The following is a 14,282-nucleotide window of genomic DNA, read 5'->3' on the forward strand; positions in this document are numbered from 1 at the left end:
TAGGTTGAACTGCCTAGTAGTAGCAGTGGGTTATTGAATAATAATTGAATAATGGCACTTCATGCCAAGAGAGGTCATAAAGCTTCACATTGAAAAATAATGCAAAGATCGTCTTCTTGTAGCGAAGGGTCATAACACGTATGAACGTGTGAGCGAATTCCCGGCCACATAACTTCCCAAATCACTTTAGGACTGTGTCGGACTAGAGCAGTGAGTGGGTTAAGTACTAATCTGCGCACTGGAGAAGGGAGGGGAGAAGGACTGGCCGGGTCACGTGACGGCACAAAGCTCCGGGCTCTATATGGGAAATACTTCCCGTCACTGGGCAGCTACTGTGCAGGCTGAGGGTGCGGGAAATACGCACAGTGGACAAAAGGAAAACGAAAGTGGAAGGCGAGAGCTGACCGAAGAGCGAAGACGCAGAAAGAGGGGCTGGTCGGAAGAGACTGTTCTACGTAAAGAAGGCAGCCGGTCCCTCATGGTGAATAAGAGCAGGACAAGTCAGTACTGCTCACCGTGACATTACTGTACCTCTCAGGAGAGCCGCCCAGTATCAGCAGTCAGGTGACTCTGCCTGGGACCCACATTCACATAGTACTAGTGCAACAGGAGCCTGCTGGCAACTAGTAGCCATGTCCACCTCCCCGTTGCCCAAGAAGGGATACTATAGGCAGGACGTCAATAAGACCGTCTGGGAGGTGAAGGAGAGGTACAGAGACCTGGTGGCTGTGGGATCAGGAGCCTATGGCACTGTTTGGTAAGTTGCAATGCTCCAAATATTCATGAAAGTTATCATTCATTGGACCAACACCTGTGGGTTTGTGTAATCTGTGCCAGGAATCACAGGAGCGGAGCCATATGTGTGCCAGCCCCTGCAGACTGCATTGGAGTCCTATATCATTGTAGTACTGTGAGTTAGGGTTTTGTATAATGCAGTGTATTCGATTTCAACTGGCACAAACAAATGATATTGCCATAGTACTCTACATAAGTTTCTATACCTGCCAGCTATATTGCCTTCAGCTTGCAAAAATGCTTGCTGGACCTAAAATGCTGTATTATGTCTCTATTGGCAAATGGAACAAACACAAGAACAAACACAAATTGCCAAGCTCAAAAATAGCTTGTGTACAAGCTGGGTATTCTATACATGCACAGCATTGCTAAAAAATAGGTCACATTTCTATAGAGCATTTCAGTACAAGTAAATTATATTTTTTGGCACTAATTGTCTAGTGGCAGTGTAGATTGCTCCATAGGGAAATTGTTCCCTGTTTTTCTGTCTTTTCAGACATGATTTCAATAATGCTGCTGGCTCTGGTACAAACCCCCGTGTGTATAGACCCATAGCTATACCCCATGATTATGGCACCCATGTGACATTTGTGCAGTGAACATGCAGGTAAAGACATCCCTTTTACAATTCTGGGGTTTTATTTGCATGTCTGTCATGTCTTAAATGTTCACCTCACTACCCCTTGACCAACTACCAAAGGGTTATGAGCCACCAGATGGTTGTATTGTGTTGCACTTGGCATAGCTTTGTGTTCCATTTTTGCTATATAACATTTCCTTGCTGCATAGAGAATTCTAGGCATATTACCTTGTTTATATGATTCCTGCATGATTCCTATATCACTAAGGTAAATATCCACAAACTTTACATGTTTTATGCGGGTTTAGTACTGTAAAATGGTGCAGATGAAATATGCCTCTATACCATTTACAATCTAAGCCCTGTCGCACTGAATTATGTGAGAGTATCATCATAGAGCATTTTGTAGTTTAATCAAATGTTTGAAATGAGTAATTGTCTATAAAACCGTGGGGATTAGCAATAAATAGTATGTTCCCTGGGTATTTTATCTTTATAATTTAGTACATAAACATTAATTTAAAGCTAAAATGTAGTTCTCTTTGTTCAGTTACTAATGCCCTTACTGCAGATGTAGAGAGTTGTAACATTTTACAGCCACCGCAATGCTACCAAGGATAAGGTACTGTATTGTTCACAATTTCCCTTTGCTTAAGTCTGTTGAAAAACTGATTTTCTGCTTTTACAGAATTAATTATTTCACATATTTAGAACAAGCCAAACTGTTGTTGCAACCGAGCAGGGTCAGGTCCAGGTAACATTCAAATGTCCCCTGGCTGACAGAATTGGGCAGCTAGAACCATATTTAGCATTCTATAAAAAAGCAACACAAAGGGACTGTTTATTTACTTCTGAAAACACTTTAAAAAGCAGTGTAAAATAACTGACACATTTATAAAGGCTTTAATTTTATTTTACACTGCCTGTTCATAATTAACACCACCATTATTTTTATGGAATTTCCCATTTAGGTCAATGGGAAACTTCTGGCAGAGCTAGAGTGTAAAGGAAAAAGCAGCAATGGATGATGGCTATTTATTACACGGCACTTTCAAGTGGCTTATTACTAAATATCTATGCATATTTTCTAGCTCTGGACAGACCAACTGGAGGCCCACTGTCTCCAAGTGATTTTTATGACCCACTCTAGCCTGCTCAAGGTCTGCATAGATCAGTCTGTGAGACATTATTACTTCAAAATAACTGGCAGACATTGCCCCTATTAAACTGTATCTTTTAATGTGTAATGTCTTTAAAGGATTTTTATTTTTAGGTTATTTCCACAGATTTTGTTGACTGGATCCTGTACCTAGTTAAACAGGCTGCACTTATTGGGAAATGGCTAACCAAGTTTGGGTGTTTTTCAGCAAGGCTAACAGACCCCCTGCCGTATACCCTCCTCAAATCATATAATAATCAAAATTAGAGGGGATTATAGGCAGTTGGGGGATGTTCTTTTTTCCCATAAAAACAATCAACGCACCAGAGGTCACCCCTTTAGATTAGAGGAATGGAGCTTCCATTTGAAGCAGCGTAGGTGGTTTTTCACGTTGAGGGCAGTGAGGCTGTGGAATGCCCTTCCTAGTGATGTGGTAATGGCAGACTCTGTTAATGCCTTTAAGAGGTGCCTGGATGAGTTTTTGAACAAGCAGAATATCCAAGGCTATTGTGATACTAATATCTACAGTTAGTATTACTGGTTGTGTGTATGGTTTATGTATGTGAGTGTATAGATTGGTTAGTGTGGGTTGTGTGCTGGGTTTGCTCGGATGGGTTGAACTTGATGGACAATGGTCTTTTTTCAACCCTATGTAACTATGTAAGATTGGGTTAGCCAGAACAAAATAGGTTCTTGGAAAAATCTGCCCCCTGCATACAGTTTCCTTATTACTGATAACTTGATTAGGCCAAATTGTATATGGTCAAGTAATTTATCTTCCGGGATGTACAATTAGGATTACACAAGAATCAGCATGCGTGCTTGGCATCGTGACAAGTGCCAGTGCTTGTGTTTTCTGTGCTTCTCCAGCTGTTGTTAAAGGGATTGTTCAACTATAAGTTAACTTTTGTATGACAGTAGAGCGTAATATTCTGAGGCAATTTGCAACTGATGTTCATTTTTTATTATTTGTAGTTTGTTTGTTATTGAACTTTTTGTTCAGCAGCTCTCTAGTTTATAGTTTCCGCAGCTATTTGGTTGGTATGGTCCAAATTACTTTAGCAACCAGGGAGTGGTTTGAATGAGAGACTGATATATGAATAGGGAAGGACCAGAATAGAAAATTAAGATATACAATATAACAATAAAACTGCAGCCTCACAGAGTTTTTTGGCTGCTGGGGTCAGTGACCCCCATTAGAAATCGGCAAAGCGTTAGAAAAAGAAGGCAAATAATTTAAAAACTATAAAAAAATCAATGTATAAAGACCAATTGAAAAATTGATTAGAATGATTGGCCATTCTATAACACACTTAAAGTTAACTTAAAGGTGAACTACCCCTTTAAGATGCCGCTGTCACTATCTCCAAAGAGCTGAAAACTGTTGCATGGTGATGGGTATTATAGTTGCCTTTGTAAGATTGCCCTTGGCTGTATAATAGCGCCAATAATGCATTCTCTTCGAAACCATTCATTGGACCAGCCAAATGGCAATAGCTTGCATTTCTGGTGGGGCCAAACAATACAGAACACTACACTTTTTGCCATTGACTGAAAAGTGCCATTAATGTTCCATGATGCAATACAAACACAAAGGTAACTACTGCACATGGCTGAAATATTCTGTTTTCTAGATTGGGACATGGTTCCTTCTATTGGTGGTGCCTTTGTGTCATTACATTTACGTACAAACCGGATTCCAAAAAAGTTGGGACACTAAACAAATTGTGAATAAAAACTGAACGCAATGATGTGGAGGTGCCAACTTCTAATATTTTATTCAGAATAGAACATAAATCACGGAACAAAAGTTTAAACTGAGAAAATGTACCATTTTAAGGGAAAAATATGTTGATTCAGAATTTCATAGTGTCAACAAATCCCAAAAAAGTTGGGACAAGTAGCAATAAGAGGCTGGAAAAAGTAAATATGAGCATAACGAAGAGCTGGAAGACCAAATAACACTAATTAGGTCAATTGGCAACATGATTGGGTATAAAAAGAGCTTCTCAGAGTTGCAGTGTCTCTCAGAAGCCAAGATGGGTAGAGGATCACCAATTCCCACAATGTTGCACAGAAAGATAGTGGAGCAATATCAGAAAGGTGTTACCCAGCGAAAAATTGCAAAGATTTTGCATCTATCATCATCAACTGTGCATAACATCATCCAAAGATTCAGAGAATCTGGAACAATCTCTGTGCGTAAGGGTCAAGGCCGTAAAACCATACTGGATGCCTGTGATCTCTGGGCCCTTAAACGACACTGCACCACAAACAGGAATGCTACTGTAAAGGAAATCACAGAATGGGCTCAGGAATACTTCCAGAAACCATTGTCAGTGAACACAATCCACCGTGCCATCCGCCGTTGCCAGCTGAAACTCTACAGTGCAAAGAAGAAGCCATTTCTAAGCAAGATCCACAAGCTCAGGCGTTTTCACTGGGCCAGGGATCATTTAAAATGGAGTGTGGCAAAATGGAAGACTGTTCTGTGGTCAGACGAGTCACGATTCGAAGTTCTTTTTGGAAATCTGGGACACAATGTCATCCGGACCAAAGAGGACAAGGACAACCGAAGTTGTTATCAACGCTCAGTTCAGAAGCCTGCATCTCTGATGGTATGGGGTTGCATGAGTGCGTGTGGCATGGGCAGCTTGCATGTCTGGAAAGGCAGCATCAATGCAGAAAAATATATTCAGGTTCTAGAACAACATATGCTCCCATCCAGACATCATCTCTTTCAGGGAAGACCCTGCATTTTTCAACAAGATAATGCCAGACCACATTCTGCATCAATCACAACATCATGGCTGGGTAGGAGAAGGATCCGGGTACTGAAATGGCCAGTCTGCAGTCCAGATCTTTCACCTATAGAGAACATTTGGCGCATCATAAAGAGGAAGGTGCGACAAAGAAGGCCCAAGACGATTGAACAGTTAGAGGCCTGTATTAGACAAGAATGGGAGAGCATTCCTATTCCTAAACTTGAGAAACTGGTCTCCTCGGTCCCCAGACTTCTGTTGAGTGTTGTAAGAAGAAGGGGAGATGCCACACAGTGGTGAAAATGGCCTTGTCCCAACTTTTTTGGGACTTGTTGACACCATGAAATTCTGAATCAACATATTTTTCCCTTAAAATGGTACATTTTCTCAGTTTAAACTTTTGTTCCGTGATTTATGTTCTATTCTGAATAAAATATTAGAAGTTGGCACCTCCACATCATTGCGTTCAGTTTTTATTCACAATTTGTTTAGTGTCCCAACTCTTTTGGAATCCGGTTTGTAATTATGCCAGCATAATGACAGAGTGCATCATGGGAAACAAGAAGTTACTGATAATCACAATGATGTTTGGGAAGGTTAGAAGAAAATGCCATGCAGATTAGATCTGCTTGTGTTTACGCATGGGAGTAATTACAATGCTTTGGTTTAAGGGCACAAGCTTTCTAACCTATTAAGAGGAATCCAGCCATTACAGGATTTGATTTATTTGGAACCCATTGTCCTTTTTTAAAATGAGAGTGGGAGATCAAACAAGTGATAATAAGTTAAGATTATTGTTTTAAATGTTTTTGTTTTTATAGAGATGTAAGTGTGGTAGTATCCATGATTTTCTTGTAGATTGTAATAATGTATCAGTTTGTTTGTCAGTTATATTGTGCCCTTAACCTTGACTGCTGTGCAATAAATTGGTGCTTTATAAATAAATGTAACAATGATGACTGTGAAAATATGTTGGTGCAGATGTATGTGAGTCAACGGTGAAGTCTTACTGGAGGCCATATGGCTAGATGTGAGTTACTGGATGGCCACATGCCAGTGTGAGTTACTGCATGGCCTCTGTGTGCAAACATCGTGGGGTTAGTGGAACCCCCGATTTGTACAAATCTAATAAGGTGTGGTTGAGAGGACACAAGAAAATCTTGCAGGTTGTCAAGTGAAGCCCAAAACATGTAGTGTAAAATTTTTTTTCCTATAACCGTCTCCTACAGTTTACTTCTGATTTCATAATCATGCTTAGATGGGTAGTATGGTGGGACTGCTTGGTATTGCTGATTTTTGGTTTCACTGTTGTGGAACTCCAAATACAGAGGTCAGATAAAAAATAAACATCAAATAAATAAATGTCAGATAAAAAACTAACTGAATTTTCAGTAAATTTGAGATTATGGCACTGCAGTCCAGCTTTCCTCTTTATAAAATCTATTGGGCTAAATGTATATTAGTATTTCTATTTTTTGTGTTTTGAGTGCAGAATAATCACCTTATAGGATTTTTCTTTATTCAAGAGTTCTTTAATACTTATAGCATTGTAGCATTGTTCTGTTATGGAAAAAACTGATTATCTGCCCATAGGGGAGCAGTTGTACTGCAAGTGTGTTTGCAAAAGACTTAGTGGCAGATTTTTAAATGTTTCTATTTTTTTTCTCAGCAGCAACAATGGTTATAACTCAGAAAAAAGATGATTGCTTCGAAATTAAAGAAGTCTGCCACCCAAAACCATTTTTTTTGGCCCAAGGAAAGAAAATATCATTCTAAGCAACTTTCCATCTCATGAGACATGTAAAATTAGTGAACCACACCACCCCCCCATGGACTTTTAGGCAATAGTGAATACTATGTGGCCTGGTTTCACTCTGAGCTAAAAATTACCATTATCTTTAAAAATGGCCCCTTTATTGGAGCTCCCTATAGATCCGCTATGGTTCCTGTCCATGTAAGGGTGGGTGTGTCCTTACTGCCCCTGGCAGGAGGAAGAAGGGGATAGCCACCCACAACCCTCATGCTTTCAAACAAAGACAAGCTTCAGTTCCTTATCGGGTCCTCCTACTTGTTACAGTAACACCAAAAAATGAAAGAGCTTTAAAGTAATAAAAATATAATGCACTGTTGCCCTGCACTGGTAAAACTGATGTGTTTGCTACAGTAACTCAGTATAGTACTATAGTTTATATAATAAGCTGCTGTGTAGCCATGGGGGCAGCCATTCAAGCTGGAAAAAAGGAGAAAAGGCACAGGTTACAAAGCAGATAACAGATAAATTATGTAGAATACAATAGTGTTTTATCTGTTATTTGCTAAGTGCTTGTGCCTTTTCTCCTTTGAATGGCTGCCTCCATGGCTACATAGCAGCTTATTTATATAAATTATAGTAGACTTTCTGAAGTAAACACACAACTTTTACCAGTGCAGGGCAGCAGCACATTATATTTTAGTTACTTTTATACACTTTCATTTTTTGGTGTTACTGTTCCTTTAAATAGTTTCTATCCTAGTATAGAGTTCTGGCTCCCCTGCACAGCCTGGAAAAGGAGGCAGCAGGAAGTAGAACAGATGGGCGGAACTAGTAAGGTTTTTTTTGAGAAATATTATCCCGAAACACACATTTTCTCAGCACATTCTTGTTTTTTTGTTTTACTTTGCCTTTAAGTATATATACATTTTTTTACAATCATTCTGTTCTCTGGGTCCAACTCAATCACAATCTAACAGAAGTCAGTTCTTTTCTAATTCTTTTAATCAGCATGAACTGAGAAGGAACTCAGAAGTTAATCTTTGCTTTAGGCTGATGATGAAACAGTTTGTCACTGGCATTTAAAGGAAAAGTAACACTAAAAGTTTTCAAGTAAAAAATCTGTTCTACCCTGCCCCAATAATTGCCCTATCCTGAACACCATTTATTATTTTGAATGCTTTATTAGAAAATACCTGCTAAAACTTGGCTTCCGGTCATTTGAAATAGGGTGATACAGCGATGCAGGGCAGAATCCACTATGCGACGATCAATTGATCGGTCCTAGCCTCCTATACAGAAGGCAGGCTAAGATCGATCAGTCGATCGTAGTTTGTCTCCAGTGTTAACCCCTTTATGTAAATAACCTGTGGAAAAACATATGGTAGTTTATATAGAGGCCTGTAGAACTTGAAGTTTTTTTTTACTGAAGTGCTTAGGGAGACAGGAGAAAGAATTACTTGAATAGCGGAGCTGAATTTTATCTGTCGGCTAATGTCCCATGAGGAGATCAGTCACCCACAATAAATCTCTGCTACAGTGAGTGACTCCCTGAAAAGCCTTTCCATTAGCATTAAAGGGAATAGCTGGTGAAAAGGCCTACACATTGCTTCAGTTTTCTGAAGTGCTGCCAAGTTGCCTGCAGGAGGAAACTTCATGCGACTTCGGAAAACCCGAAGCGATGCATAGGCCTTTCCACAGAGATTTCCTTTATTGAGAGATTTATAGAGATTTATTTTCTGGCTACAAAATGCCAGAAAATACCCTGCCATAGACAACACAGAGAATTGCCTCAGCTAAAACCCATCTAGAGACAATTATCAGTACAGGTATGGGATCCATTATCCAGAAAGCTCAGAATTACGGAAAGCCCGTCTCCTATAGACTCAAATTTAATCAAATAATTTAGAATTTTAAAACTGATTTCCTTTTTCTCTGAAATAATAAAACAGTACCTTGTAATTGATCCCAACTAAGATATAAATAATCCTTATTGGATGCAAAACAATCCTATTGGGTTTAATTAATGTTTTATTGTTTGTTTAATAGACTTAAGGTATGGAGATCCAAATTATGGGAAGACACCTTATCCGGAATACCCTTGGTCCCGAGCATTTTGGATAACGGGTCCTATACCTGTACATGATCAGCATTGCCTATTTTTGTAGCCATGACAAGTAGCTCTGTGTGTCTTCGCCCTTAGGCTGATGTCCCATGGAGCATGTTAGTTGCTCGATCTCTGCTATCACGGCTGACTAAAAAATGCATTTCTAAAGTGTATTTCTAGTCAACTGTTTTCATTTTACAATGGAATACTGCAGACTTGTGCACATCTACAAGAGACACCCATGTGGTCGTGTGTTGATAGCTAGGTTTGCTTTTGTATGATCACTATTGTTCTTTGCATTAACCTGATACTCCACATCTATAGTGGAGAGTCAAAGCGCTCACTTATTTGATTTGTTTAATTTTATTATCAGTATCATTGAAAGCTACCTTTATTGCATTATATTTTTGCGCAAGGAAACAACTTCTGCTATGTGTTGTTACTAGTTTGCCCCTGCAGCAGAAAGGAAAAGAAAGTACCATTATGGCAGACTGTATGCACTTATGCCTACAATTAGACATCTATTTTCAGCAGAATAAACTCTCTAAAAACGGAGGCTGTAAGCTTTGTATTTCATTAATTGCCATTTAGGTGTAATTGCATGTGAATTATAAAGAAAAGTGCCAAAGCAGATCTTGTTCTTGTCACAGTGAAACAATTAGAAATTTCTAATTGAAAAAAAAAAAAAAAACAAGATAAAAGGATCTTATTGATTTAAGAAAAATTCCTGTGGACATCTGAAACTGACCCCCTCAGCACGTGTGTTATTGGTCCAGTTAGATTGAGGCAAGCAATCATAAGCAGTGGCAGATTACTAGAAGGGCGATCCTGTAGGCCACCCAGGGCCCACAGTTTGCATGGAGAGGCGTAATCATAGTCCTCAAATAAAGGGGCAGTTCACATTAACAGAACTCAACATTTTCAAAAAACTTTACCATTTTCCCATTTAGATTTTAAATATGAATTAGTTTTCCTCCCTTTCATAAAAAGTTTGTAAACTAGGCATTCACAATCTAATCTAAACTGTTAAAGTTAGTTGATAAATTTCTTAGCAGCATCAGAGAAATTTGAACCACTAGTTACTAGTAGCAAATGTAAGAGTAGGTCTGTTAACTTTAGTAAATCAGTCAAAGGTTGCATGCTTAGTAGAAGCTAAAGGAGGTGGCAGATAGAAGCATTAGTCACCTGTGATCATTTTTTGCTGCCTTACAAAAGGAGACTTTGGAAAACTGAAGCAACGCGTATGCCATCCCACCAGCGATTTACATTCTTACCAGTGGAATGACATTTTCAGGACATTAGCCGGCCATAGTAGCGAAGAAGTATTGCGGGCAACTAATCTTCCCATCTGCCACCTCCCTACAGGGCACCTATCATACAAAGATTGTATCCCCCACCGAAGGTGCAGGCCAATGAGCCCACACTCTGATTGGGGGAAACAATAGTAATTTGTCAAAGAAATCACCCTTGAGAGATATGCTGCCCAAACATGGAGGGTATGTTTAGTCATACCTGTACACGTAATAAGGTAGTGCCCAAGTTCACTTATTAAGTGTGTGTTACATAGGATCTGGGGATGCATTGTCCGATCCCACATCACTCTCTATTCGCCCATACATGTGGCAAGGAAACCATTTTTGTATGATAGTTGCCCTTTATGCAAAATCTCAACAAATTTTTAAATTGTAATAATTTAAAAAGTCAGAGATCTGGCTTACTAACTAGTACTGGGAAGCGATAAAATTAATTTTATTTAAATTTTGAAGAGTGACAGAGAATAAAAAGTTGTTGAGAAAAGTCATTATTTTTGGTGCAGTGTATATGATGCTGAACCCCCCTTTAAAGACTTTTTGTCATGGGCTAGAGCTCTTTGCTAGCAGTGTGTGCCAGATACAACTAGGACCTTGTGAGAAAATTGCAAGTAAGAAGTAGAGCTTTTTGTAAGGCTAATTAGTAAATTGTAATAAAACAGAAGCTGAAAGAGTTGAAGTCTTATTTAAATAATATCCCAGTTCTGTAGCCTAGAGCAATGTTCTCCAACCTTTTTTGCACCACGGACCTGTTTCAAGCAAGACAATGTTTCCGTGGACCAGGGGTGGTGGGTATAATACAGCTCATCATAATACAAAATCAGTGGGAGACCTGAGCTTGTTTCCCTGCAACTAGATGCGCCCAGTCCCCCTTGCTCTTCTTACTCCCACTTAAGTGGTGACATCCCCTGATGCTTAGTATGGAGCTTTAGTACTTTGGTCCTTTTCGCTATCAGTAGAAAGCACCCTAGGCTTCACAAAGTTGTTGTCATGGAGTTGGGATCACAGGTAATTGGGACCAAAGGTGGCCCAGTTCAGCACAGCCTGCGTCCCGCAACGGTCCCCGGCCAAGTGGTTGGGGACCCCTGGCCTAGAGTTTCCATGCAGGCATCTATAATATATACATTTAAAGATACATATATTTTAATGTTAAATGCAGAATCTTTCTAACAGCCACTGCCTGTAAACAAAGTGTATGTAAGGGCTCTGGCACACGGGGGGATTAGTCGCCCGCAAGAAATCTCCCTGTTCCCTGGCGACTAATCTCCCCAGATTGCCATCCCACCGGCAAAAATGTAAATCGCCAGTGGGATGGCATACGCGGCGGCGCGATTTCAGTGAAATCGCAGAAGTTGCCTTGAGAGGAAACTTCCGCGATTTCAGTGAAATCACGCCGCCGCGTATGCCATCCCACCAGCGATTTACATTTTCGCCGGTGGGATGGCAATCCGGGGAGATTAGTCGCCCGCGAACAGGGAGATGTGTCGCAGATGACTAATCTCCCCGTGTGCCAGAGCCCTTAAGAGTTGTAATAGGCATACCACTGTTTCTATGGCTTTTTTCTTTTCTTTTTATCAAGGGCACTGCCACAAGACTTCAATCCAGGATCACAACCCACATATTATAGACTAGTAAACCATGCATTAGTAGAAAGGAAACCTTTTTGAAGGGATGGCAGGTAATCCTGTTCATTTACACTCATTAAAAACAATAAGTATTGGTGTAAATGTTAAAATTAAATTGCATTGCATTGTGTACTAGGGAAAACCACAGAGACCGGGAACCATTTTCTTTCCTATATTTGTTGTTCTGTTTTGTTGAATCCAGAAGCAGATCAAATCAGTCAATTTTGACAAATTAAGATTTTGTGTTAGCAATGCACAGTTTGGCAGTACAACAGTAAAACCACATCTCCAATGCGCAGTGGCTACAAGTTTTGTGAGAAACACAATGAGGCAATGTTACTGTGACTGTAGAATATTCTTTTTTTTTTTTTTTTAAATAAAATTAGTATTCTAGTCCTAGAGTCAGGGCAGTGGCATTGCTATACAAAATCTACGTGTACAATAATTACATGTTTGTCTGTTACAGCTCATCTCTAGACACTAGAACTGGAACAAAAGTAGCTATCAAGAAACTGTACCGTCCTTTTCAATCTGAACTCTTTGCAAAGCGAGCATATAGAGAGCTGAGGCTTTTGAAGCACATGCAGCATGAAAACGTGAGTACCTGAATGAGACATGCGCGGCAGAGCTTGGCCTGTTGTTAGTGCGTGGGTGTACATTCAGCAGTTAACTCTGCTTCGGAATTACTGCAGAACATTTTTAACACTGATTTTGATGTAAAAATTAAACATCAGTTGTCCCTTAAGGCAACCAAACATAGGTCAATCACATACCCTCTAGGCCCATGGGTCAGACAACCAGAGAACATATGAGGAGCCACATTCAGTGTGGTCACCTTCCTGTTGTTATCAACGTTCTTGCAGAGCACATGAACAATTAAAGCAACAGGAAGTGAAGAGAAGTGGTGGTTTCTTTTCACTTCCTCATCTGCCCGTGCACCATAATTTGACCACATAGTGCAGTGGTAGATCAAATGTTTTAGGCTAATGTCCCACAGAGTGGGGCTGACTAATTGCTCCAAAATACCTTTCCACCAGCAACAAAGGGAATCGCTGGTGGAAAGGTCTATGCATCACTTTGGTTTTTCTGAAGTCGCACAAAGTTCCCTGCAGGACGAAACTTCAATCGACTTCAGAAAACCAAACCAATGCGATGAAATCGCTTCATGGGACATTAGCATTAAACTGCCCAATTCCAGAACTAATATCTGTTGTACGTGGATATTGGTTGGGCATAGCGGGGAACTATATATGTACTACTAATTGTACAAATATTTGTATTTTATTGTCTGCTTTAAGCCTATGGTGCAAGGAGCGAATTTTGGGCATTTGGCCTTTAATGTTTCTTTTTGACACCTCTATTTGTTTTATGTTTAACTCAGTCGAATGCAATAGGTAAGCACTGAACCTTTGTGGTAAAATGTTGTGGGCCCAGGCCATCATATCTGCCCTGTGTACCATAAACCCAAGGCTAGATTTGGATAAGAGTATAAACATTTCTAATTATTATTTAAATACATTTTCTACCTGGGTAGGTAGAATTAAATTGCCACAGACAATACTGAAAATTGCCACAGTACTATACTGAAAAAACATTCCAACTGCTGTGTCCTTATAATCTCATGGGATCTGATTTCACAGTGTAAACAGGTCTTTATGACATGAATGGTTATTTTTTTTTCTCTGGCTATTAGAGCAGATTAGTGCTGCCCATTGAAATTGTAGGATTTCAGCTCTGGAAAAACCTTGGTGAATCAAATGAGAGGAAGTTATGAAGGCAAAGACAAGAGTTCAAAGTTAGTTCTAAGGTTTGAGCAGGAGGTTACTTTGATGAAGACTAGAGATTTTATGTTAAACATGAGGAAGGCATTTGCAGTGTAGAGTGAAATAACATTTTTTGAGGGGTTTGTGTCAAAAAACATGATTTATTACACAGGTAAAGGCTAGACATGCTATAGAGCTGAAGGAGCTGCAATTATTAAGGCATCAAATGATTGTATACGTGAAAAAGTCTCTCTGACATCTTTTGGAATGTTTTGAGCTTGAAAATATTAAAGTGATTATCTTTAAATAATTAATGTAGGATAGAAATTAGCAGATGAGATCAATAATTCCACTTTGTGAGGATTAGTTTTATGTGGCGGTGACATCTTAAAGAACATATGGTAAGTAGAATCAAGTAACCAAATATAAGA

At 39.5% G+C, this 14,282-nt stretch overlaps 1 protein-coding gene across 2 annotated transcripts in view; it reads left to right on the plus strand.

The window, feature by feature from the left end:
- The first annotated feature begins 236 nt into the window (after nucleotides 1–236).
- The window catches only part of mapk12 (mitogen-activated protein kinase 12), a 53,433-nt gene continuing 39,387 nt past the window's right edge, over nucleotides 237–14,282 (plus strand). Inside the window, exons 1-3 of one of the 2 annotated variants that reach the window (XM_018092105.2) lie at nucleotides 237–757; nucleotides 1,292–1,402; nucleotides 12,555–12,684. In XM_018092105.2, the coding sequence (XP_017947594.1) occupies nucleotides 12,670–12,684 (15 nt within the window). In that variant the 5' untranslated portion in view covers nucleotides 237–757; nucleotides 1,292–1,402; nucleotides 12,555–12,669. 2 annotated transcript variants of the gene reach the window in all.

The sequence above is a fragment of the Xenopus tropicalis genome, chromosome 3, assembly GCF_000004195.4.
Source record: "Xenopus tropicalis strain Nigerian chromosome 3, UCB_Xtro_10.0, whole genome shotgun sequence".
Classification (NCBI taxonomy): Eukaryota; Metazoa; Chordata; class Amphibia; order Anura; family Pipidae; genus Xenopus; species Xenopus tropicalis.